Raw genomic sequence first — 27,891 nt, 5'->3', positions numbered from 1 at the left:
AAGCTGATATATTTGTTTCATAATATGCCTTAGTGAAAAGGTTCAGTTTTGTAAGGAGTAAATGAAGGAGAGGTGTTTCTGGGTTTGGTTTCCTTTTGGAGTTGCTAAGAGATGTGTTAAAAAAAAAAAAAGGCTCTGCTCCAATCTGAAACCTTTTACTCAAGATTTCACGCCACTAATTTGCAGTGTGTTCTTGGCACTTAATCTGTGTCAGGATTTGTACTAAGTGATGAGGATACAAAGAAAGGCAAAAACACAGACCTTGTTCTCGAGGAGCTCACGTTCTAATGTGGGAAACAACATAGAAAGGATTAAATTACCAAGACAGTGTATATATAGGAGATGAAAAGTAATCCCAGAAAGAAGAGCACTAACTTGGGAGAGAGACTGGAAAAGGTCTTTTGAAGAAGGTGAGATTTGATTTGAGTCTCGGAGGAAACCACAGGAGCCAAGAGGCAGAAGTGTTTTAAGCGTGGGACATAACTGGTGCACAGTGTGGAGTAAGGGAAAAAAGGTCTAAGAAAACTGGAAAGGCAAAAAGGGGTTAAATTGTGAAGGACTTTAAATGGTTCTGGAGATAATGAGGAGCCACTGAATTCTAAAATGTAGTAGAGAAGAGGCTATGATCAGCACAAGCCTTTAGAATAACATCATGGCGGATGAGTGGAGGATAGTTTGGAGTAGAGAGAGACTCGAGACATGAAAACAAAGAATAAAGCTATTGTGAGAGTCCACTCATGAAGGGATGAGGGCCTGAGTCAGGGCGATGACACGTGAGCAATCATCCAGAGAGAAGATGCTATCAAGAGGTAGTTCAATGGCCCAGTAGCTGGAGCATTAAATCTGTAGTCAGGAAAACCTGAATTCATATTTGTGCTCAAACAAGCTATGTAATCCTTAATCTTTCTCCACCTTGTTTTTCTCATTCGTAAAATGGGGATGGTAATAATAGCTCCTGAATCCCTGGGTTGTGTTGTGAGGATAAAATGAGCTAATATTTGTAAAGTACTTTCCAAACATTAGAGAGCTATATAAATGCTAGCTAGTTATTATTCTTGTCAAGTTTGAAATGACAATACTTTTACAACAGATTGAATATGACAAGTGAGAGAGCAGCATCAAGAGTCAAGGATAACAGCATGGTTGGGAGTGTGGGTGGCAGGGGATTGTGGTGCCCTTGACTGTAAAAAAATTTAGAAAGGTGGGACAATTTGAGGGGAAAGTATGTCATTAACTAATACAGGCGTGCTCTATTCAAAGAAAACTCAGAAATGAGAACTTTCAGGGCCAGACTAATGAGGATGGAAGAAGCCATTTTATGCATAAATTCCTCATTATTTTACAAAATCATTCACAAGACTGTGTTTTTATAAGATTCCTTTGGGAATCTTAACAATGAGTCCATGTATTTATAATTTTTCCAGGAAAAGATCAGAAATCACAGAATCTCAGAATTGGAAGGACCTCGATGCCATGAAGTTCATCCTTTCCAAGTATATCTGACACCCTATTTGAAGCCCCCCCTCCACCAGATAGAAGGAAGCCCTTGAGGCAGCCACTCTACTTGGGCATAGCTCAGAGTGTCAGGAAGTGTTTCCTTCTATCAGACTTCAGCTGAGTCTTTGAGGCTTCCATCTATTACTCCAGTTCTGCCCCTGGAGACTATTTCCAATCTTCCACTCATGTAATGGCTTTTCAAAGATGTGGGTATCACAGTATCACAGATGAACAGGTAAAAAAGATCTTAGAAGCCATGTAGGCTGTTCACCCCAGTTTCACAGATGGGGAAACTGAGGCTCTAGTAAATTAAATTACTTGTCAGAGCCATAATTCTTCTCTAAAGCCTTCTTTTCTTCAGGATAGATACATTTATCCTTCAACCAATCCTCCATTAAAATGAACTCCAGACTCCTCTTGTTTTCCATCCTCTGGATAATACTAACAATAATATTTCTATATTGCTTTTCATTTAAAATGTTTTATAAATATTGTCTCACTTTATCCTCACAATAACCATGGGAACTGAGTACTATTATTACCCACATTTTGTAAATAGAGACACTTAAGCAGGTAGAGATAAAGTGATTTGTGCGGCTGGGTCACACAACAGGTAAATGAAATCAGGTCTTCCTGACTCCAAGTCTAGGGTCTACACACTGGGGAGCTCCCAGCTGCCTCATATGTTCTCCAGCTTATTAATGCCCTTTCTAATATGGGACACCCAGAAGAGAGCACTTTTCCAGATGTAAAATCTGACCAGGGCAGAATAAATTCAAATAATTACACCCACATGCCCTTCCTTATAGGGTTGTCATTAGGATCAAATGAAGTAATATGTGTAAAGTGCTTAATATAATGTCTATCATGTTGTAGACATTACATAAATGCTTATTCACTTCCCCATTCCTCGAAACTCTGCTTTTTCACCCACCATCCTAACAGCCTCCTTGCCCATATAGCACACCATTCATTCATATTGAGCTTAAAGTCCACAAAGATCCTCAGATCTTTCTTGGATGAATCATTATCCAGCCACACTTCTCCCACTTTTGACTTTTAAGGTTGATTTTTGAACCCAATTAAATTTCATCTTATTAGATTTGGTTCAATTTTCAACCTCTTTTTGAATCCTTCCTTTTTCAAATAGATCATTGGTTCTCCAGCATTTTGGTCTGAGGATCTGTTTTCTCTTATTGTGTTCTCTTATTGAGGAGTATCTGCCCTCCTCAAGCGAGCTTTTGTTAACCTGGGTTACAACTATCAGTATTTATGTTGGAAATTTAAAATGTCTTAGAATTAATCTAAAACTAGTTTTGACCTCACAGGCCTTCTGAAAGTTTCTTGAGGGCTCCCAGAAAGCTCTAAACCATATTTTGAGAATCACTGATCTGGTTTATGAAAATAGATGTCGCTGTACATGGTGATCAGACACCACTCAACACATTGAGAGAGATCTCGGCCCATTCAATGGAAATCCAGCACACTGGGTTTCTGGGGTGCACCTGTTTTCAAACAATATCACCTCTCCCCATCATAGTCCATTCTCCCTAAACTGAAACTAATGGAATAATTCTCTGCTGATGAAGAATCACAAGCTAGAAGAAATGTTAGCAGGCAGCTAGTTCAATCTTTCATTTTCCATACGATGCAAGTTGTATGGACAAGCGAAGTAACTCATCCAAGGTATAAATGGGAGAGTGGGGGAGCCAGGATTCTGATTCCAAACTCAGCATTCTTTCTCCTCCCCCAAGCTTGCATGACTGTCCCTTAGATGGATCACTTTCACTTTGCCCAGAAGTTCCTGCCAATATACATGGTGGCTGGCCATTTCTCCCAAGTTTTCTGAGGCAGTGATACCAACGGAATCAAATAATGTAATGTGTGTAAAATGCTCCACAAAACTTAAAACCTGGATCAGCTATCATCATTCACTGTTAGCAGCAGCAGCCTGGCCACCATCATCACCAACCCCCAGAAGCAGGGAAGTGAGGCAGAAATTCCAGGGATTCATTATCTGATTCTCCATCTTGACCAGACATTGAAAATCCTGGTTGTGGGTGGAGGCTCCTAGTGTCTATCAACCATAAGAGATCAATGTGAACTTTGAACTGTCTTGAGATGAAGGGGAAACTTGGCAGTATATCAAGTAAATAAAACACATCCCTCTTAAGAGCTAAGAGCTGGGTTCTCACTGTGGATAGGAGATTGTGTGACTGATTAGCCGAGCTTAAGCTAACTGGCATTAGGAATTAAGAGCAGCATTTGTGTGTGGGTCTAGGGAAAATTAGAAGGTCATCAATCCTAAGAACTACAAATTATTTCCAGATTAGAAGTCATTTGATTTAATCTAAGTTCACACCTATTACTAGAAGTAAACACCAGCCTATGGATGTTCACACCAAAAAAAAGCTGGGACTACAGTTAGCATGTAATAGAAAAGTAGTTTACCTTTTGAGAATTTTTTTATCAATAGAAGAAATATTTGGAATTAAATAAAGAATTGGGCCTATGGAATGGAAGGAGAGAATGCTGAGACAATGTTTCGTTGGATTATTCTAGGCCGGTTTATTGCTAGTACTATAGCAATTCTGTTTGCAAGTTAAGTGGTTTAAATATTCTCCCATAAGTATTGCCTTGGCAAAATAGAAGTAATTTTGGACTGCTTTCGCTGTAAGGCTGAAGGATGTGATTAATGGCCATTCAGGATGTCACTTAGACATTTTCTCCAAGAGAGTCAGTAGCCTCCCAAGTCCCTTTGCCTATTATTCTAACTCATAGTACTTCCAGGCTCTTGTGTCTGTAAGAGGTGTCGCCAAATCTTTGAATATAGGAAAAAATGCCAGATGTGGGATTAGGAAGATGTTGTCCTATACAATGATCTCCTGGTTCTGCTTACTTCACTTAGCATCAGTTCATGTAAGTTTCTCCAGGCCTCTCTGACATCATAATGCTGATTGTTTCTCATTGATACATTCATATATCATAAGTTATTCAACCATTCTCCAACTGATGGGCATTCACTCATTTTTCAGTTTCTTTCCACTACAAAAAGGGCCACCACATGTGGGTCCCTTTCCTTCCTTTAAGATCTCTTTGGGATATAAGCCCAGTAGTAACACTGCTGGGTCAAAGGGGATGCATTGTTTGATAGCCCTTGGGGCATAATTCCAAATTACTTTCCAGAATAGTTGGATTCGTTCACAATTCTACCAACAATGTATATGTCCCAGTTTTCCCACATTCCCTCCAAAATTCATCATGATCTATTCCTGTCATCTTAGTCAATCTGAAAGGTACCTCAGAGTTGCCTTAATTTGCATTTCTCTGATCAATAATTATTTAGAGCATCTTTTCAGATGACTAGAAAAGGTTTCAATTTCTTTACCTGAACATTGCCTGTTTGTGTTTATTAATTGGAGAATTGTAATGTCTGGACTAGCTCTCTGGAGGATCTCTGGACAAGTCTTGGTCTTAGGTGGAGAAGTGATGAAGGCAGGAGAGCCACCAGGAAAATGTCTATTTCTTTCTCTGTCTTCTGTGTCTCCTCTGTGTCCATGACTAAGTCTGAGTCTGAGTCTGAGATTGAACTCAAGCTCTCATCTACAATCCTTTCAGCAAATATCTCAGTCTGAGTATATCATTACATCACACTAAGTATATTTGAACTAGAGAATCATTATCTCATCAATCACACTGAGTAAACACCCTGCTATAAGTATCCTTGCTTCAAGTAGAACACAGATGGTCACGCCCTCCTGACTTCTCAGGGAGGGAAGTAAGAAATTCCATAGGGAAAATGGGGAGCCAAACCAGACTTAGCAGGTTTCCTCTGGGCTTAAGGGTCTTATACCTCACTCAGAGTTCCCCGACTATCTGTGGCCCTCTACAGACAATGGCTTGAATTCTTATAAATTTGAGTCAATTCTCTATATATTTTAGAAATGAAGCCTTTATCATGAATATAAAATTTTTCCCCAGTTTATTGCTTCCCTTCTAATCTTGTCTGCATTAGTTTTGATTGTAAAAAAAAATTTTTGACTAAATACAATCAAAATGATCCATTTTGCATTCCATAATGTACTCTAGTTCTTCTTTGGTCACAAATTCTTTCCTTCTCCACATATCTTAGAGATAGACTATCCTTTGTTCTAATTTGCTTATAATATCATTCTTTATGTCTAAATTATAAACCCATTTTGACCTTATCTTGCTATAGGGTATTAAGTGTGAGCCAATGCCTAGTTTCTGCTATACTAATTTCCAATTTTCCCAGCAATTTTTGTCAAATTATGAGTTCTTATCCCAGAAGGTAGGATTTTGGTGTTTACCAAACACTAAATTGCTATAGTCATTGACTATTTTGTCTTGTGAACCTAACCTATTCCACTGGTTGCCTGCCTTATTTCTTAGCCAGTACCAAATGGTTTTGATGATCACTGCTCTACAATATAGTTTTAGGGCTGGTACAGCTAAGCTACATTCATTTGCATTTTTTTCATTAATTCCCCTAACATTCTTCACCTTTTTTCTTCCAGATACACTTTGTTATTATTTTTTTTAGCTCTATAAAATAATTTATTGGGAATTTAATTGGCAGGACATTGTTATTATTTTTTTTAGCTCTATAAAATAATTTCTTGGGAATTTAATTGGCAGGACACTGAATAAGCAGATTAATTTATGCAGTGTTGTTTTTATTATATTAGCTTGGCCTACCCATGAGCACATGATCTTTTTTCCAATTGATTAGATCTGACATTATTTCTTTGGAAAGTGGTTTTTAATTGTGTTCATATAGTTCCTGACTTTGACTTACCTACTTTGCCAGGTAGACTCCCAAATATTTTATATTATCTACACTTATTTTAAATGAAATTTCTCTTTGTATCTCTTGTTGCTGGACTTTGTTGGTAATATATAAAAATGTTGATGATTTATGTGGATTTATTTTGTATCTTGCAACTTTGCTAAAGTTTCTAATAGTTTTTAGTCGATTCTCTAGGATTCTCTAAGTATCCCATCATATCATCTGCAAAGAATGATAATTTGGTTTCCTCATTATCTAGTCCAATTCTTTCATTTCTTTTTCTTCTATTATTGCCAAAGCTGGCATTTCTAATGAAATATTGAATAGTAATAGTGATAGTGGGCAACCTTGTTTCATCCCTGATCTGATTGGGTATGGTTTTAGCTTATCCTCATTACATATGATGAGAAAGCAAACTTTTTGAGAGTAAAGACATGGCACGTAAATGTTTACTAAGACATTTGTTTTATATAATGATGTAGAGGAAGAGGAGAAGGATAACAAATATAAATTAAACCTACATTAATACTTTTGGGAATCCTCATGTATGGCTTTTTTTTGAGCATGTTATTTCATTTGACGCCCATGACAACTTTGGGGAGTGCTATTATCACCCATATTTTACAGATAAGGAAACTTAAGTCCAGAAAGCTTAAGTGATTTATTGATTATCATTAATAGCCTGAGAGTAGATTTAAACTTAACTTCCTTACTCCAAGGCCAGAGTTTTAGCCACTGCACTACCTGGTTGCCACTGTTAGTCAATCAGTCAAGAATCATTTATTAAGACTCAACTAAATGTCAAAGGATGTGAATAGACAACTTTTAGATGACGAAATTAAAGCTATGGTCATATGAAAAAATGCTCAGAATCACTGAGTAGTAGTGCTTATTGATGTTTATGGACTGACTGAGTTTCTTCATCTGTAAAAAGATGGAAATATATTCCAGTAGATGCTTCCTGAGACCCCTTACATCTCTAAATCTTTGACCTTATGACTTCTTCCCTCCCCCCAAATCCCATGACACTTTGGGATAGCTCTAATGGTCAGGAAGTTCCTCTTTCTGGAACACATGAAATTCCAGGTTTCTTCTTTGTACCTTTCAATTATTGTTCTTAGATGCTTGCTCTATAACCATACAGAAAGGGAGTAAAAAAGAGGAAGAAAGTGCATCTACTATTATGCAGGTCCTGTGCTAAATCCTTTATACAAGTATCATCTCCATTGACTCTCACAACAATTCTGGAAGATAAATGCTCTTGTCACCATTCCCATTCTACAGTTAAGAAAACTGAGCTAGAAGCTAAATATCTAGAGTGAGATAGTGCATAAGGGTACATACGCAAATCTTTCAGTATCTAAGCCTAGCTGTCTGTCTATTGTCCCATCTAAGTGCCTCTAAAATAATCCTCATTTTCAATAGGTCTTTAAATACTTGAAAACAGATTTCTCATTTGTCTAAAATCTTCTCTTGGTCCAAAATAAGATCATCAATTTAAAACTGGAAGAAATCTTGGAGATCATCAGGTCTAAACCCTTCATTATACAGATAGGAAACTGAGACCCAGAGAGCTTGCAATCTATCCAAAGTCACTTAAGTAAGTATCAGAACATCTTGATTCCAAACACAGTTTCCTTTGACTGCACCTCCCTGAGTTCCTCATGAATCCTTAGGAGACTTCCCTTCAAGGTCCTTCATCATTCTCACTACATTGCTTTGACTTTTCCCCAGCTGATCCATGTTTCTCCTAAAGAACAGCCAGAAAATAAGTACAGACTAAAGTAAAAGTGAAAGCATTTAAAGAAGGAAAGTGGAACAGCTTTGCTTGTCAGTGGGGTGGATTTAAATGCAGAATGCAAACTGGATGGTTCTTTAAGGCCACAAAGAGAATGTAGAGAAATCTTAGCAGCCAAAAAGGCTGGGAGAGAAAATAATTCAGATGGAAGCTTTCCACAATGTCCCATTATGTGCATTTTTTTCCCAAAAATAACCAAACCTCCCTGTTTTTGAAGAAAAAAGTTAATCAAACATTTTTTTTAAAAAGCTCAGAAAGTCGAGGTCTTCTCTTGCAGCTTCCCGGGGAATTTCTGGCACCTCTGCCTATTATGATAGGTCATCTCACCCTTGTTATTAAATGATGGCAATCATTAAAATGCCAAACGTACTTTGACAGAATTCACTTTATAAAATGTCAGCAAGTCTGTGTTTTTATTAGTTTGTTCCAAATCAATTTAGGAATTTCAATAGAATGCTTGTAAGTATTCCCTGAGCAATGTCCATTTCAGACTTTCAGCACCAAGAAATATTACAAATTAATCAGATTTCCAGGTTTCTGCATAATGGCCTGGCTCACTGATTGCGTAATCTCATTATCCAATGCAGTTATGATTGACACATCGCAGTGGAGATAGAAGTCAATTGAATAATGTGTAGCACTCAATTTTATTTGTAGTTTAATGTGCTGCAGTATTTTTTGCCACATTTCCATTATTTATAAGTCTGTCCCTTTAGAGAATATAGAGAAGAATTTGTTTTAAATGAGCCGATAATACCTTCTTTAAAATTTATAAGTATGACAGAATCATGCCCCCCCTTTTTTTTCTTGGCAGTTCATGGTGTGCCAATAAACAGCTTTTGAATTGTCTTCTACTTGCTATTCCTAGGACAAACAGTGGGAGAGAAGGGCTTGTTCAGGTCTATATGGAATTGGATTCCAACCACCCATCAGAAAATGTCATAAAATTGCTTCTTCCTTATTTTCTTCCTTCTTTCCTCTTTCTTCTTCCCTTCTTTCCTTGTGTTTTCTTCCTTCTTTCCTTTTTCTGTCCTTCCTTTCTTTCTGTTTCTTTCCTTCCTTCTTCACCTATGGCAGAGTAGAGAAAATCCCCTCTAACCCGACAGATAAGAAGTAGTTCTACAACTGGAGCTCCAATAGAGTGAGATTTGTACAGGATCACACAGCTCGTGTGTGTTCAAAACAGGACATTTGGACTCCACGGCTGGTTCTTTATCCACTATCCACATCACTGCTTCTCCCTTCCCTTAATCCTAACTAGGAATTATCCACATATAAAACATACAGTTGGGAAAGGCTTGACCAGTTGGCCATCATCATTTTTGGCAAGATTCTGGTCCAGGTGCCAATATAATCCCCCATTTTTTACAAGCCCCTGCTATAAAGCTCTCTGAGCATTATCTTTGCCTGTCCCCCATGCCTGGAACTCCCTCCCTCCTCATTTATACCTCCTGGCTTCCTTCGTGTCTCATTTAAATCTTCCTTGATCCCCCTTAATTCCAGTGCCTTCCCGCTGTGGATTATCTCCAATTTACTCTGGCTCTAACTTGTTTCTTCAGAGGTGCTTGCAAACTGTTTCCTCCATTAGACTGTGAGCTCTTTAGAGCAAAAGCTTCTTCCCACTCCCACTTTCTTTGTATCCTCAGGACTAAATAAAACACCTGGCACATAATAAGAAATTCTAGGTGACTGGTTGTCCAACTGTTAAATATTTAGGACACGAGAAGAAAAGCCCTAAAGTTCCTGCCCTCCTTTCAAACTCTGCCTTAGATGTTTATGAGTAAGACACGGACCTACTGAGGTGATTAGACATGAAGACTTACCTGTAAGTGCCTTCTGAGTCTAGAACTAAGCTCCTTTGCATTAATCTTATCTCCCCCATAAATGCCCAGCTCCAGGGGCTTGGCAGTACAGCGTGGTGGATGTGCCATGTAAACAAATACGTAAATGTGATCCGTGGGTAAGGTTTATACAAAGCAATATGTCAATTGATGAGGAAGCAAATGCTGCTGATGGATGGCTCGGTAGGGGAGCTGGTGACTGGATTGTACTTGAAACAAAAGCGGGGACTCCCTGAACTCCAAGTCAGCCCGTGCACGAGCTGGTATGGGTTCAAGCTCGATTATTTTTATTAGCACCCAAGAATCCTGTTTCTCTGCTTCTGTTTAGAGACTTGCCTGAAGTGACATTTAGCAAAGGTTTTGTTTTTGAAGAACTTGTACATAGTAATGAATTAAAATCTAAGTGTGTATTGTGTGGGAGGCCTGGGGAACACTTGATTAAAGAGAGACACAGGAGATGTGACTTGCTCACATCTCCAATAATTTTTTTTGCTTTGAGGAATTAGAAATGCAGCTCCTCATCACAGCTGAAGAAATGTAGTTTCCACCTGGGAAGAGAGCACTTGTGCTCCGTAAAATGATGTCTAATATAAAACACATTAAGCAGGCTGACGAGGGCTCCGGTCTCCCTGCTGTCAGCTCGCTGGATCTCCCCGAATGAGTCGGCCGACCTGAATGAGGGTGAGCATAATTGATGCTGCTGAGAAGCGATTGGAGTCTTGGAGCAATTGATAAGCCCACTTGGGCCCGTCATATTGGACTGGGGGGTCTTGTGACATCACAGTAAGAGGGAAACGGTGAGTTTCCATCCTGGATATTAAGTGAAGGCTTTTCTTTTGATTGCCAGGGGCCAGAGCAAATCCAGCACCATCCGCTGACGCGAGCACTGCCGACCAGCACCCGTCCACCCAGGCCCACCCAGCAGCCTTCCCTGTTGGGCCCCAGGTCAGTGTCTTTGCCATGCTCAGAAGGGTGGGAAAAGCGGTATCTAGCAAGACTAAATATGTAAATAAATAATAATGAGTGAAAACCAATTAACTCCAGTGGAGCAAAGTTGGTGATGAATTATTGTTTGGGAAGCTGCACGAGAGCTTCATTATTTATTGAGGGGATGGAGAGGGAATGTGCTCTCTTTTAAGAAATACGCCCCTCAGAATGATCTGAGGCTATCTGTATTTGTTTTCCAGGGCCCCTCACAAGTGGGCTTCTCAGCTCCTTTACAGCTTTCCAGAGAGTAGAACTTTAATGGCCTGGGTGCGAATACAATTAAGTTGTTTCAATGTTCCCATGGCCATTTTTGAAATATGACATGATTTAATAGAAAAAGTTAATGCAATTTTAATGCAAGTGCGGCTTATTGGGTTTGACAATACTGTACATCATATGCAGCTCCTGCATTAATAAAGAAATGTAGTCATGATTTTTTAAAGCACGATATTTAGGGGGAGGGTGATGGGGGTTTTGTTTGGCTTTCTTTTTTGGTTTGTTTGTTTTGTCTTATTTTCGATCCGGTGGGAATAATACAATTATAAAAAGCTAGACTCTTCTCCCTAGTCATTTGGTTTGGGGTTTCCAAAAGGTAAAGGGGGGAAAGATGCTCCTATCCTGTTTGTAGCAGTGCCATTGAGTCTCCCTTTTATTAGCTTTATTTTTCCTAGAAATTAATCATCTGGTATATACTATGAGATCATCAATTCAAGGCTTGAAAAATCTTCAGGTTTATGATGGGATTGTGCTGGACTGGGTGGTCCCCATCATCACAAAACCTTATTTGTAGGCTCTTCTTCTGTGACATGGCTCTTGGCTTCCTGGAATCATCAAAGCCTGTATATTTTAAAGGTTAAGGAAGACCTCCCTTTCATTTCCAGAGGCCCAATGCAACCTCTGGATTGTAGAATCAAGGGAAATCAAATTTTAGAGACCATCTTGTTCAATACCCTGAATTGACAATTGAGGAAGCCAAGACCCCATCACTGAAGTAAAAGGTGTTGCCTGAGATCACACAGGTGAAGCAAAATCAGATTGTAGCCCAGGTCCTGGGGTACCAAATTCAGCATGCCTCTCATCGTCCCCAGCTCTAACTTTGCCATGTGACTTGGCACAGGATTGTGCCACGTTTGTAGCACCGCATCTCTGGTGGTCGCCAGATCCCGGGTCGAGTGTCCAAAGCCTCCTTCAGCTGGGTTCTGGCTTAGGAGACAGCTTTGAGCTCAATTTGTTTTCCGAACTCACCAGCATTTGACATAAATTTTGGACAACTAGCCCCAGGTAGCCGTGTCAGTCATTCTTTCTTTAGAGAGCACCCTTGCAACACTGTTAGATCCCATGGGACTGGCAGCTCACGCATCAGGAACCTAGGGTCTGGCCCACATTTCTCCACCCACTCCAGAATGATGACATGAGAGATTTCACTAAAGGCCAGGAAAATCACATCAATCCTATTCCCAAAGCAGCGAGGTGGGACAGTGGTTAGACTGCTAAGCCTGGGGTCAAGAAGGCCTGAGTTCAAATGTGGCCACAGCTGCTCACTTCACACACACCACAGAGTGCCTCTGGGCAAATCATATAATCTCTTTCAGTTCCCTTAACCATAAAAATAAGATGAGGCAGCAAGGTGGTAGATAGAGCACTTAATCTTGAGTCAGGAAAACCTAAGTTAAAATCCAGGCTCAAACACTTACTAGCTAAGTGCTACTTTGCCTCAGTTTCCTCATCTGTAAAATGAACTAGAGAAAGACACGGCAAAGCCCTCCAGCACCATTGTCAAGAAAAGCCCAAATGAGATCATGAAGAGTCAGATACAATTGAAACAACTGAACAGCCACAGCAAAAAATAGGGCAATAAAAGCACTGACCTTGCAGGGTTCTTAGAAGGATTGACTGAGATTTTTGCAAATCATAAAGTGCCATATAAATACCAGCTATTATTATTAATTTTCTGCAAGTAGGTGGCATAGTGGAATGCCAGTGTGGAATTAGAAAGACCCATTTTCCTGAGTTGAAATCTGGCCCAAGACACTTAGTAACTCTGGGTTTCACTTCTCCCTGTTTGCCTCAGTTTCCTCATCTGTAAAATGAGCTGAAGAAGGAAATGGCCAATCATTCTGATGTCTTTGCCCCAAAAAAAAAAAAAAACACAACAAAAGTGGTCACAAAAAGTTGAGCCTGACTGAAAAACAACTGAACAATAACCACATCAGGTTAATCTAACAGGATTTGTTATTTCTTTTTTTTCAATTAACAAGCATTTATTATCACCCTTTCTCACCACCTCCGTTGATTAAAAAAAAAAAAGAAGAAAGGGGAAAAAACCCCTTGTAACAAACACATGTGCTCATGCAAAATAAATGTCCACACCGGCCATGTGCTAAAACATATGTCTTGATCTACTTCCTAGATTGTCTCTATCAGGAAGCGGGGAGCTGGATTCACAATGGATTCTTGTGATCACTACTTCCCTTTCTGCCTGTTCACTAACCAACCTTCTGATAATGTATTTTAGAATTTTTTGAGCAGGCAAACGAAGCCGTTTTTGCCTCATTTCTTACCTAGCCTTAAATCACGGAATGGGTGTTGCCTCGGACAAATTAAGACTTAGGAAATACTTTCACTTGAAATAAAAAGCCAAGATCTCCCACTGCACCCGAGGCCATGTCCAGTCACCCTGAGCTATATCTTGCCACTGAGGGTGAGACTGATGACTTGGAACAGCCCTGCCTCCCTTAAATCCAATTCACTTGCAAGTCAAGACATCACCCTGCGGATGTCCCTGGTCCTCCTCAAGAAAAGGATAAAGAGCGACACTTAGAATTATCCCAGGAATCAAGTTAAGCTTCCTGGCCTGTCGTTTCCTTCCATTACTCTCTACCTGACCCTCTCCCCAGCCTCCTTCCTCTTTGCATTCACTTTTGACTTCAGGAAAGTGATTTTCAGCCCCATGTTTGCATTCCGCCTTTGTATTACATTAAATTACATTTAGTTCCTTACTGGAGGGAGAGAAGGTGTCAGTCATGTCAGTCAAATATGTAGGGAGGCAGAGGAATAATAGCTCGAATTATACAGCACTTTAAGGTTGGAAAGTTCTCTACGTTACATCATTTGAGCCTCACAACACCCGTGGCAGGTGGGGGGGGGATATTATTCTCCTTTTACAGATGAGGAAAATAAAGCTGAGAAATGTGAAGGGGCATCTGGGCTGAATTCAAACTCAGGTCCTTCAGGCTCTGGTGCTACCCAGTACATTACTGTCAAAGGAGAAAGTGTGACAGTGGGAAAAGCCCTGTACTTGGCAGGGAGGCAGGCAGGCAGGAAAGGAAGGGAAGGGAAGGAAGGAAGGAAGGAAGGAAGGAAGGAAGGAAGGAAGGAAGGAAGGAAGGAAGGAAGGAAGGAAGGAAAAAGGGAAGGAGGAAGGAAGAAAAGGAAAGGAAGGAAGGAAGGAAGGAAGGAAGGAAGGAAGGAAAGTAAGAAGGAAGGAAGGAAGGAAGAAGGAAGGAAGGAAGGAAGGGAAGGAAGAAAAGGAAAGGAAGGAAGGAAGGAAGGAAAGGAAGGAGGAAGGAAGAAAAGGAAAGGAAGGAAGGAAGGAAGGAAGGAGGGAAGGAAAGGAGGGAGGGAAGGAAGGAAAGGGAGGGAATGAAGGAAGGAAGAAAAGAAGGAAGGAAAGGGAGGGAAGGAAGGAGGGAAGGAAGTGAGGGAGGGAAGGAAGGAAGTGTTCCTGTTCTCAAGGATCTCACAGTTTCTGTGTGACCTTGAGTTGGTCATTGAACCTTTCTGTGCCTCAGTTCCTCCCTCTGTAACAATGAGGTGGTAATGCCTTTCCTACCTGCTACCAATAAAGGTAAAGCTAAAGATGAGATCATAAATATATCCCCAAATCTCAGCAAACCCAAGCCAGAAAGGGCCTTAGAAAAAATCTTAGCTTTCCAAGCAAAGCTTACTGGTTTCCTCACATTGTGAAGAAGCGGCCAACCTTGCAGTGACAGAGAACTCACTCCCTCACAAAAAAGCCATTCAGTTGGGGTTGCTCAAAAGTTCCCCTTACACTGAGCCAAATGGCCTGTGGTTTTGCCTGGGTCAGGATCTGCTCACGGGATCAGCCTAGACCAGCTCCTCTTCATGCAAGGAGAGGCATTGGGACTGGATTTGTGCTTTTACAGATCTAGTCTAGGGATCTAGACCAATCTAAATTGGTCTAAAGAACTCCCAGAGGAGGAAACTCCCTTTACCGATACAAGTTAGTACCTTCTCTGCCGCTTGTGGTCGAAGGGGGCAGCCTAGATTCCCACACAGAGTCGCCCAACCAGGACATAAACAAGGTCTTCCCGCAACTAAAGCTAGGTCTCTAACCATTATACCACACTGCCATTCTCTAAATAACAGCCCCACAAATGTTTGAGAAAACATCTACTTTAAAAAAAAAAGTCTCTTGAGAAGGACATGGAGTCACACAGGAGCTGTGAGTGTATCACAACAACGTGGCAGAGCTCCCAGCGTGGGGATTCCCTTTACTGATGCTAATCACTATCTGCCAGTAATTGGGCAGACAAACTCGAGGAGGCTGCCCGAGGCACAGAGTGGTCGGGGGGCTCCCCCAGAGCTGCACAGCCATCGTCAGAGATCAGGCTTGAAGCGGGGCGTCCTGACTTCAGAGGGGGCTTTTGGTCTGGTTTGCAGCCTCTACAGAAGGAGCCAGAGTCAGAAATTCATGGGGTCTCACCTAGAAAGGTTTGAGGACCTCAGAAGCCTAATGAGCCCTCACAGGGAAGAAAACATCATGTGCGCGCGCGCACACACACACACACTTAAACACACACACTTATACACACACGCATGCACACACACTCACACTCACACACACATGCACAATCTCACAAACACTTGCTGCCAGCCTGCCCATTATCTCTGGCTTAGAGCTTGTAGTGCCGGGGAAGAACTGCTCTATACCAGACGAGAAGCCAGTCTGAGCTGCGGCTGGGCACCGGGCGTCACGCTGGGCTCTGGGGGCGCACACAGGGCGAAGGGCAGTCAGCGCAGGGAAAGTCGTTCAGAGGAAGGAGAGTGTAGATGGACAAAGGGAAGTCTGTGTATGACAATGAGATGGAGCGAGAGACAGAGACAGACAGAGACTGAGAGAGAAACAGAGAGACAGTTAAACAGAGAGACAGGGACACACAAACACAGACAGATATAGAGACCAAAGAGAGAGACAGAGAAAAAGAAAAATATTCAGAGACTGAAAGAGAGATAGGGATAGATACAGAGAAAGAGAGAGAGAGAGAGAGAGAGAGAGAGAGAGAGAGAGAGAGAGACAGACAGACAGACAGAGACAGAGGAGGGGAGGGGGGCTAAGAGACACAGAAAGAGAGACAGACAGACAGAGAGACAGAGATACACATACACAAAGAGAAAGACAGAGCCAGAGAGACACAAATATAGAGACAAAAATAGAGATATAGAGAGAAATGGAAACAAAAAGACACAGAGTCAGAGACAGAGAGACTGTGAATGAGATTGAGAGACAAAGACATACAGAGTCAGAGACAGAGAGACAGAGAAAAGGGATAGAAAGAGACTGTTAGAAACACAGAGAGACAAAGAGAAAGAGACAGAGACAGAGACTGAGAGGCAGAGACATACACAGAGATATAGACAAAGGTAAAGAGAGAGAGACAGAGAAAGATTGAGACAGACACCTAGATGGACAGAAAGACAGAGACAGACAAAGAGACAGAGACAGATATCTAGGCCCAGATCCAGAGACAGAGATAGAGAGGCAGAAACAGATACGAGAAACACAGAGAAAGAAAGACAGAGAGAAAGAGACAGAGACAGTGAGCGAGAGCAACAGCAAAAGAGAGAGAAAGAGACAGAGAGAGAGAGAGAGAGAGAGAGAGAGAGAGAGAGACATTGAGAGAAGCAGAGACATACATAGTTAGAAATAGAGAAACAGAGACAAAGGCAAAGATATACAGAGAGATACAGACAGACAGACTGAGACAGAGACACAGAGAAAAACGAAAACAGAGAAAGAGACAAAGACAGAAAGAGAACCAGAGACAGAAAGAGAAAGAACTGGCAACCAGGCACAAACCAGAGATTCTAGGAGGCTGAGGTGGGGAGGGACAGTGTTACAGGCAGAATAATCTGTGGCAATGACTTCGAGGCTGGAGATAAAATGTCGAGTTGAAGGAGTGCAAACAGAAGAGTTTGGCTGATACAAAGCACGCCTGAGAGGGAGGAACACACAGAAACCCTGCCCAAGTCAGATTGGAAAAATTACAAAGGCTGAGCTGAGGAGTTTGGTTGATATTTCATGCTAGAGGAAATAGGGAGCACCTGAAGATTCTTGAGCAAGGGAGGATCCTGCTTGGGTGTGTTTTGGTAGGAAAGGATGGAGGCCCAGATGGCGGAGCTCCGCCGTGTCTGTATTGGGGCTGCTTTGGCCCCTCCGGGATGGTAAAGTGGTCATTTGTGTTTGTCTCATTGTAGCCGCTCCTGACAGCGCAGCAGCTGGCCTCCGCCGTGGCCGGGGTGATGCCGGGAGGCACGCCAGCCCTCAACCAGCCGATCCTCATTCCTTTCAACATGGCAGGACAGCTGGGGGGCCAACAAGGCCTGGTTCTCACCCTGCCCACCGCCAACCTCACCAACATCCAAGGGCTGGTGGCAGCGGCCGCCGCGGGAGGCATCATGACTTTGCCGTTGCAAAATCTCCAAGGTAAACTTCCCTTTGCTATGTGTTCTCCTGTGAGCGGGACCGTCCATGGTCTAGAACCGTCCGGAGCTCTGGGGCCATGCCCCGTGGGGCAGAAGGAGCCCATGGGTGTGATGGCAAATGCAGAACTTGCCACAGGACAGAGGGGGCTCCTTGAGGGTCACCGGGTCTTGTCCAAGCCCTGTGATTTGTGCTTTCCTCTTGGCTGCTCATGGACTCCAGGCTCTGGGGTCTGAGTCCCAGCTGAGGTGGGGCCCAGGATCTTCCTGCAGGCCCCACATTTAGAGGGAACCCCAGGGACACAGTTGTTCAGCAGCCTAGCAATGATAGCGCTTAGCTCTTAATTAAGAAGGATCAAAGGAGGACGTCCCACTTGGAGGACTGGAGGGAGCTGCTCCCCACAGTCACGGGGCCCACAGAACAAGCTCCTCTCAGGGTCCTGAGGTCCAGCAAGGGCAAGCTCCCACCCCATGCGGTGACTCTGGCCCTCGCTTTGAGCACCACAATCTAGGTGATGGCATTTCTTAGCTATAGGGCCGTCAGAGACGTCCACTGGCAGCTGTCCCTAAGAGTGTGTCCATTTCCCTTACTCCTAAGAGTGTGTGTAGGGAAGTGGGATCCTTATTGGAGGATCCGGGTCCTCATCCTCACGGGCTTTACTTTACTGTGAAGAGGAAGAGAGCACTTGGAAGTCAGGAGCAAAAGGTCTTGCAGCTGTTCAGCCCAGTCCTGTTGCCAAATGTCACTAAGTTGTTATATCTACTCTTTTTACCAAAGGAACGGGAGCTTGATCTTCTGTTGTGTCGAGAACATGGGTCTTATTTCTTTACCCTACTCAAGGAAGCCATTATTAGAAAGAAGGGGGTGACCTCATTTAGGAAACACAAGGTTTTTTTAAACTTATGTTGTTAAATGTGCCTAGACACCTGCTCATCACCAGGAAACAACATGGTTCTCCTTTTAACAAAGAGTCGGGGAAATTGTGGGAATTGAGGGAACCACACCAGCTCCATCTTATGACTCGGCTCTGGATCTAGATCAGTTCCCTTTCTGTCTAATTATGGGTCTAGCCCAGTTCTGTCTTGTGATGCAAAAACTGAATTTTTTAAATCTAAAACTCTGGGTGACTAAGAAGCCGACCAGCCCTGTCTGCTGCTTAGCTACAATTAACAAATGTCCTAGCTTATGTTCTTCAGAAACCCAGTCAGATGCAAAGACAATTCCCTCACAACTCTACATTTCAAACAAACTATGTATATCTTATCCCCAAACTGGCCCGGTCAATCAGTTACTGTTTCTTTTTTCCTTTGATTGAATACAGACAGTCAGGGTGGGGAGTGGGAAGCCTCTTTTTTCTGATTTCAGGGAATAGGACCTGTTCACTCTCCCCTATCCCAACTTGGAAAGTCCCTAATCTTTCCCCCAATTAGAAATCAAATTACCTAATTGTATTCTGATTTATATCTTACTTTTCTTTTAATGCATAAAAAATCTGTCTCCCTCTACATTCAGGGTCTGGTGTCAAACTGAGGAGACCTAGTCCCCATTTGTTTTGCAGTTGGCATACAACACTTAACACCTCCAGATGTTGAGATCTTTGTTTTCTCACGACATTTCAGATTAGATCCATCACAGAGACCAAGTCACCTGATTTCTCACCATTGTTGTCATTGAGAGACAAAGAGATAGAGAAGTAGACAGAGAGATCAAAGAGAAGGGGAGAGGGAGAGAAGGAAAGAGATGGGAGGGGAGAAGGAGAAAGAGGAGAGAGAGAAGAGAGGAAAAAAGAAGGAAGAGAAAGAGGAGAGGAGAGGAAGGAAGTCAGGGAAACAAGCGGAATAAGAATTTTAGTGGAACTAGAGAAAGAAGGGAAGGAGTTTTGTACAGTTGTCACAAGACACCAGAGCAGCTGAACTGTTGGGACAGCAAAGAAGAGCTACAGGCAGCCTCCCTGAAATGGCCCAAGCCTCTTTGCTACTCTGAGGTTGCCTTCAAGTGGTAAAGAAAAGCAGTTAGAGGCACACTCTCTGACACATAGTGGGCTGCTGCTGCTTGCAGTCCACAAAGAAGAGAGAATCTAGGAAACCCCTTTCCTATTCATGTAGTGGAGTCAAGGGGGGCAGGTGCTCCTGGGTGACTTTCTCCACGTATATGTGTTATTATATCCCTTTGTTCTGTTTGTCTTTGGGAGAAGTTGTACACGTCGGGTTGTGAATAAGGTCTTGGGCTCAGAGAATACGTGATTTAGGTCAGTTCAGTCTGTGGCGCAAAGCCATCAAGAGCCATGCTCTTAACCTTCTGAACTGTTCCTTTTGTCACTGTTGCAATTGTTGTGGTGGTTGTTTGTTGTCTGGGTTTATTGACTGGGTATATTATATATAGTTTATACCATAGTATAAATTAATGTCCAATCGAATCCTCCTAAATGTTTTTAGTGGACACGCTGTGCGCTAGCCAAAGTGGACTATCGTTTATGTCCCTTAACTTCCCATTGCTTTTCCTTTGCAAAAAAGTTTTCCCTTATATCTGAACTGTCTTCCCCACTGACCTTCTGCCCCACTCCCACGCTACCCTCTCCTGATCCCCTGGCTAATAATGACCTTCCCAAGGAGAAAAGCCTTTTGTTCTCACCTCTCCAGAGCGCTTTCTATGACCATAAACTGAAGAGCAGTTGTCAGTCTGTATGGGTGGAAGCAATCTCTTCACCGATGAAATCACAGTTTTGAGGTCTCGCTAAGATCATCTGTGTCATTCATGGTTAGGACCTGGCTTTACACTTTAAAGGATGAGCTTCAATCGTGAGGGCTAACCCAAAAATGATTCTCTCTGGATCATTTTGTCACCCTGCCCCACAAAGGTTACTTCAATGCGTGTATCGCTATGTCTAGGTTTCTATAGAGGCTGATAAGCAAATTTCCAATTTCCATAGCAGCAAGATAACATGCATGTCAGATAGATATATTTCAGCCTTTATCTCACCATATAGAAAATGTGAAAGCACACAAACTAATTTTTAAAAAACACAAACAATAAGGGATTCATATTGCGAATAATCAATACAATTTTCTTCACTTTCTATTGGGTCCAACTTTCTCTATAGAACACCAACCTTGAGGTTTGAATGTCCTAGAAGGGAATTTATTCCAACTTCTAGATAGACACCAGTCTATGGATCCCCTGTGATTCCCCATAGAAGCCTTCTTGATGTCTTGAACTCCTCTTAGAAGGGAAACACATTTTAGAGCTTCTAAACAAGCAATTTTTTTTCCATTATTCCTTCCTTGTCTAAATAACTCAATAGCAAAGAATAGAGTCTAAAATTATTTGTTCCTCTGCCTTGTGCCTTTGGTGTCTTATGGATCCTATAGATGGGAATAGGAGTCATATGGCAACTGACCCTTCCTGTTTCACATATACCTGCTGCTATTCTCAGAGTCTATTTGGAAGGAAAATATGAGTTCTAAATGAATATTCGGTTCTTCCCCGACTCCTTTTGAGGGAATCCCTTGGCACCTATCTTCCAGAAGAGCCAAGGGACGTACCCACACCCTTTAAAGTGAGATGCAATCAAAGGCTAACAGCTCGGCAAAGTCACCGGTTTGCTTGAGAACTCCCCCGATTCCCCTCTCTTATGTATCAAAAGTTTCACACAAAGACTCAACCCCCTGGAAAGCTTATCGCATCGATCAGGGGACTCTGTCCTATTTGCCTATTAGACAGCAAGCTCTATGGGAGCTAAGGCCATATTTTATCTAAATTTGTATGTTTCCTAATGCAGTTCTCTGCTTCTAGTAAGCACTTAATAAATGTCTCATGATTCGAGTTCAATTCCAATTCACCTTGTGACCTACCAGATTATTTAAAGCCTCGGCTTCCACAGACAGACCAAAGGAGAACCACTTACCACATCAAGCGAATGTTTTTGCATCCACTCAGTGCTCCGTCCACACACCTGTTGGTGGGGCTTCTTACCTGACCTTGCCTGGATTTTAAATGGTTTTCCTGTTAATGTTTCCAACTATGTCTTTCTCTTACCATTCAATTGTGTCCAGAAACTCGCATTCATAAATCATGGATGCGCAGAACTCAGTAATGCACAAATGTGGTGTGCGTGGAAAGCAGCCAGTTGGAGATTAGGAAAAAGAATGCAGGAGCTGTCCAAGGTAAAGGCCCGCTCTGACAACTGAAGGGAGAGGCTTTTTAACATAGGTGGGTGATGAAATCTTAATGAAGAAAGGGACATTATAAAAATGCATCTTTCCATTTGGAGCAGTTGTGCTTATGGGGATCTTGAGAATTATAAATAAACATAAGCTCCCACAACTCCGAGGTCATGAATTCATTCTGCCTCGTTCAGTCCTCCACGGTGGGCAGAGCTGGGAAACGAGCTTACTCTAGCTCTGGCAACTACGTGGGCTCTTGTTGCCTTGACACATTAATATCACTTTGGTCATCTGGACATCCCCAGAGAAGTGACCTGTTCAAATGAAGTTTCCAGTGGAGATAAGAAGCAAGCCGGTGGAGGAGAATGAAAAGTAACACTTGCCTTTGAATAGAGCTTTGTAGAAAGAACTTCCTTCCCAATGACCCAGGAATATAAGAACTGCAGATATGGTTATCCAGTGGTAAAGTGATCTGTCGAAGATCCTAGAACTAATAAAGAGTAGAGCCAGCGTTCAAACCTAAGGACTTGAACAAAAAATTCTGTAAGCTCTTTACTCCAGCTAGTTGGTAAGATGTAATGTTTCTAGTTCCTAAGTCTTGGCAAAATTATGAGTCTTATGACAATTGGAGAACTGATGCTCATTAACTGTGTGATCCTGGGCAAGTCACTTAACTCTATAAGCCTTGATTTGTTCATCTCTAAAATGGAGATTTATAAAATAATAATAAAATGGAGAATTACAATAGAATAGAATAAAATTATAATAATAATTATAATATATAATAGGATTAATGGGAAGATCAAAAGAGATAATATGAACAAAGTGCTTTGCAAATTTTAGTGTTATTGAAAAACTAGCAATGATGATGTTGGTGCGATTCTTATTCATCTCCATTATCCCCTCGATGGCTGAAATTGAAAGGAAATATAGTTTCTGGAATAGAAGGAAGAACTGAAGAGTGATGGGAGACAGGAATTCATGGGTGAAGGGACTTTAGGAATAGGAGAAGGGCCAAAGATGTGAGAGCAAGCCAGTACCTGTAACCCATCTGATTGTAAATGAAAGGAGGGCACTTAAAAATCAAATACAATCTTGAGAAATTGAAGGGTTGACTGACTCATTGATCTACCAGGATAGAATTTTGCTATTTCTTGGTCCCTGCTATTGGGACCTGCTGAATTTATCATTTCTCTATTTCCTTTATTAATCTTATCAATACTGGTAAACTGACTTAATTTACCTCAGAAATTTCTCGTTTTCTTTATCTATTTGTTGTCTGAACTTTTATGATGAATTTCTGATGAATGTTCGCTATAAAAGAGTAAACCACGCTCTGAGAAAGGACAAAAGGAAAGCCATGGACTAACAACCTTAGACCCATATAGGAGCCAGTACTAAAACCCTCATTCTCCCTCTGGAGATACAAAGAAGAATTCATTTGATTCCTTCCTCTCTTTGAGGAACAGCTCAAGTGCCACCTCCTAAAGAAAAGTTTTGCTTATTCCCCCTCCCAATTATTTATGTTTTGTGATCCTATGTTGTTTTCACCTGGTAGAACACAAGCCCCTTGTTCATCCCCAGGGCCTAGTACATAATAGGTGCTTATAAATGCTTGTTGAAATTAATGAATTCAGTCAGAGAATGATAGGATTTCATCTATCAAGTCTAACAACCTCATTATGTAGATGCTAAAATCTGAGCCCAGGGAAATTGTGACTTGTCCGGGTTTTTATAGAAATTCAAATCTGGGATCTGAACACAGGTATTCTGATTCCAGACACGGTCATCTTTCCATTGTACCTCCCTCCCAAACATTTCCAGAGCAATCATGTACTCCCTCTCTCCTCCAACTTCCCAGTCTGTGGCTGTGGCCCCGGTGGCCATCTGCAACTCTGAGAGATTTCTGACAATGATCTGGAAGCTTGTCTATGCTCCTAAATCCTCCCCTCCAAGGTCCTGTATTGAGGAGGAGATTTTTCTTAGTTAATGTACTGATGTGGGTTTTAAAGTTTAAACAAACCCCTGGGACTGAAAAAGGACTTGTTTCCAAACCATTCATACAGTGCATTCTGATTGTTTTGGTCCTGGATATGTGTCTATTATTTTTTTCTTTCCTTCTAGAAAGCTTTCCCTGTTAAGAGGATTTTTTTTGGTAGTAGCTGAGCCCTGAAAAGAATCTTAATAGACTGAATACATAAAGAAAGCAGGCTCTTCCTGCCAACTTGTCTCTGTGTATTCTCCTGCCCTCCTCATCTCTTTCCCAGCCCCACCAACCTCCCTGCTCACCCAGATCAAAAGCCACAAATCAGGTACAGAAAAAAAAGAGATGCTCACCTAAGTCTCTTAATAATGTATACTCCAGATTCTAGTCTTCAGATATTCTTCCCTTTTACCTAAAGTGATCCAGAGCCCATTCATTTCCATTCTGCTTTAAGGATCATGAAATGGCTTTCAGAGCTTACAGGAAAGTCATGCGTCCCCTATGTATTTTAATGAGTGTCAGTGTCAGTAATAATCAGAATGGCATTTCACTTCCAAGATTTGTTTCTTTCCAGGTGCTTCCTGGATTCTGTTGACAGTGACAGGGACCCATATAATCACACAAGCCACTTCATCTTTCTGTGTTTCCCTCACTTTCTCCTCTGTGAAATGAAGGAGTTAAACTGGACCATCTTTCGGGTCAGAGTACCCTACAATGGCAGCACTTGGGAGTCGAAAGCCACCTACTCTGAGCTGTACCCTGAAATCAGCCCCCTTCCAACCTGCCTGACGAATGGTCATTTCACATCTGCTTTAAGACTTCTTTCCAGAAGTGTGGGAATGCCCGAATCCTTCCAGAGCTGACCCTTTCCACTTGGGGGCGGCTCTAATTGGTGGGAAGATTTATTTTTGTTTTTCCTGACGTCAAGTCTAAATTGGCTTCTCTGCTACTTCCACCCATTGCCCCTGGTTCAGTCCTTCAGGTCCAAATAGAACAAATTGAATCGCTGTCCCAAAGAATAGTCTTTCAGATGCTCGAAGTTAGCTACCTTGTGGGCCCAGACTTCTTTTCTCCGGGATAAACACCTTGTTTCTTCAACCACTTCCCATGAGGCACGGGCTCGAGGCCCTTTGTCATCACAATTGTTTCTCTGGCTCTTTTTCGGCTTGTCACTGTCCTCCCTGATATTTGAGGCCCCGTAATGAACCCAGTACCGCAGGTGAGGTCTGACCCGGGCAGAGCGTACGGGCGCTCTTACCTCCCAAGACGTAGGAGCCCAGTTAGGGAAACTCAACTTATCGAGTTCAGGAAATCGAGTGACAAGTCTTTGCTTATTAACTTCACTGGGCAGAATTACCAAAAATACAACTGAAGCTAGAGACCCAGAGAGTTCAACAGTACTTGTTCCCCACTGAAACCAGGAGGGAAAGTCAGGGGACTGTAGGTCAAGACGAGGGCTCGTTTCTACCATGAGGCAGCATCAAGAGAGAATTAAAAAAAAAAAAAAAAGCTTAAGGAGAGATTTTATTTTAAAGTATGAACCATTAAGTTTAGTCATGCATAATCTTTAAATTAATGGCCCACGAAGGCATTAGAGAGATCATGCTTAATCTGAACAGAGAAAAGCCATTAGGTCCAAAGCCAAACAAAGCATCAAGGCCGAGCCCAGCCGGCCCACCCTTACCTATCCTCCCGCTACTCTACTCTTGCCTTGCTGGTGATGTCACCTTTCAGAAAAGCAAGGAAGTGATGTGGGAACTGTGGACAAAAGGGAAAAGTGGCAAGTGATGCAGAGATGATAGGACCCTTGGGAGGAAGCAGTGGAGAAGTCAGGGAAGAACAGACATCATCTGAGCTGGACTGCAGCCTATAGAAGAACGTATTTCAGTCTTCAAAAGAACATCTGGGTTCTCGAAATGGGAAATCAACTCAAGAGGGATGGGAGACTCTCAAAGATTCAAATCCTGGTGCTGAAATTACAGCTGACTCTGAGGAGGAGAAAATAGAGGGGCAATAACCAAAGAGGGTGAGGTGATTAAACAGAAACCATTGTCCTGCCCCTAACTTCTAAGGCCATGACTCTTTCTTCCTGCTTTAAGGTCTGCCCAGTGCCATCTGAAGTTTTCTTGACAAAGATACCAGAGTAGCTCGCCATTTACTTCTCTGGCTCATCTTACAGATGAGGAAACTGAGGGAAACAAGGTCACACAGCGAGGGAGCATCTGAGGCCAGATTTGAACTCAGATTTTCCTGATTCCAGACCTAGCGCTCTATCCACTGTATCATTTAGCTGCCCTGGTGCCTTACGTAGACTATCTCAGCTGATTATCATAAGAACTTTGTGAACTAGGTATGATAATGATGATGATGTCCATTCTTCAGATGGGAAAGCCAAGGCAGAAGTCCCAAACCACAAAGACAGTAAGCTCCTAAAGCAGGATTGAAACCTTTGTTTTTCTGACTCTATGTCCGGTGTCCCATTTATCACAACACGCTATTTAGTGTATAAGACTAGCAAGGTTATACAGGAATATTATCAGGTTTAGTGGATCTCTGTATGAAGTGAGACTTCCAATAAATGCTGAAAAGACAAGAACAGTTTGGTTGGGTTTGTTTTTTCTTATTTTGGAAACAAGAATAAGCTCAAGATAATACCACAATTAGAACTAGTACAATAACTGGATCCCAAGCAAACACATAATGGCTCTTTGTCAGTCTTCAGGAAGGTCATTAGGGGGGTGTTCTTGTTTTGACCCTACTCTGGTCAGCTCCATTCTCAGTAATTTCCATGAAGGGGCCATGAAGAGTGTGCTTAGCATATTTGATGCAGAATTCATATCTCAGACAGCAAAATCCACATCAGGAAAACCTGCGACAGACTAGTACAGAGAAACAGACGTGAAATTTATATATCGGTGTATATGTTTGTTAAGTTCTTCATCGATGCCTTTGGTTCTCACATCATGGTCACTTCTGGATGGCCTCCCTTCACACACTTGGTCAGTGAGCCTTCCTTGTGACAAAGACTAAGAGTTAAGGAAAACCGACCGACTCAACCACCGAGTGCATCTGCAACATATCGTGCCATAAGCTCTCGCTTCTCCAACAAAAAGATGGAAGGGAAGTTCCGATGATCTCACCCAAACCTGTGCCCTCTCGCTTACAGCTCTCCAGTTTGCACACTGACAGTACTACATCTCACCTTGTAGGAAACTGAGGACACGTTCTGATTGGTTGAGGTTCTGGGATTCTGGGATGATATTGTAGACAGAAAGCACGACTGCTGGGGCCCAGGAGGTGGAATAGTGGGGACATCACAAAAGCCAAAGGAGATGACCCAGTATTCTTACAAGCCGTGCCAAGTGGAAGCCTAGATCCCATCATTCCCTTTCCACTACTGCGTCTGTTTGTGCTTCCCTCAGATATCCAACTTGTTGAGGAGTGTTGCCCCAGCCACTTCAGAAAAGAATACCTGTGCTCATTACTGGGTTCCTAGGATTGTTAGGGCGATCAGAGGAGATAATCATAAGCATTTATACATATTTATAAATATATATATATTTGTATTTATAGATATATACAAATAGCATATTCTATTATATAGCATATCTGCTGTGTTATATATAGCAAACAAATACAGAAATTTTATCTCTACCTCATTGTACTAAAATGTTTCAGGTTTTCTTGATGTGAATTTTGCTATACGATACACGTACATGTATATAAACATATATGTGTGTATATACGTGCAATGTATACACACATACATATATATGTAATTTTTAAGTTTACAAAGCATTTTGCTTATATTATCTCATTTTATCCTACAACAAACCTGTGTAGTTGGTATTATTAGCCCCATTTCACTGATGAGGAGACAAAGGTCAAGTGACTCAGTTACCTAGAAAGTTTCTAAGGTTGGATTTGAACTCAGCTCTTTCTGCCTTGAGCTCTCTATCCACTGTCCACACAGATGCCTAAAGAGAGAGGAGCCAGTTGTCCTTGCTATTGTTCCTGGCCCTGGAGGTGAAGGTGAGGGGTGGGATGGGCCAGGATGGGAGGAGGGGAGGACGTTAATCTGTACAGG

General features: G+C 42.0%; 1 protein-coding gene across 3 annotated transcripts in view; it reads left to right on the top strand.

The window, feature by feature from the left end:
- Positions 1 to 27,891, top strand: part of POU6F2 (POU class 6 homeobox 2) — a 471,135-nt gene that overhangs the window by 210,066 nt on the left and 233,178 nt on the right. For all 3 annotated transcript variants that reach the window (XM_051978682.1, XM_051978676.1, XM_051978666.1), the window contains 2 exons: positions 10,794 to 10,891; positions 17,432 to 17,660. In XM_051978682.1, coding sequence (XP_051834642.1) covers positions 10,794 to 10,891; positions 17,432 to 17,660 — 327 coding nt within the window. The remainder of the gene's footprint in view (positions 1 to 10,793; positions 10,892 to 17,431; positions 17,661 to 27,891) is intronic.

This window comes from Antechinus flavipes, chromosome 1 (genome assembly GCF_016432865.1).
Source record: "Antechinus flavipes isolate AdamAnt ecotype Samford, QLD, Australia chromosome 1, AdamAnt_v2, whole genome shotgun sequence".
NCBI classification, from domain to species: domain Eukaryota; kingdom Metazoa; phylum Chordata; class Mammalia; order Dasyuromorphia; family Dasyuridae; genus Antechinus; species Antechinus flavipes.
This window is presented reverse-complemented; position numbering and strand designations above follow the sequence as displayed.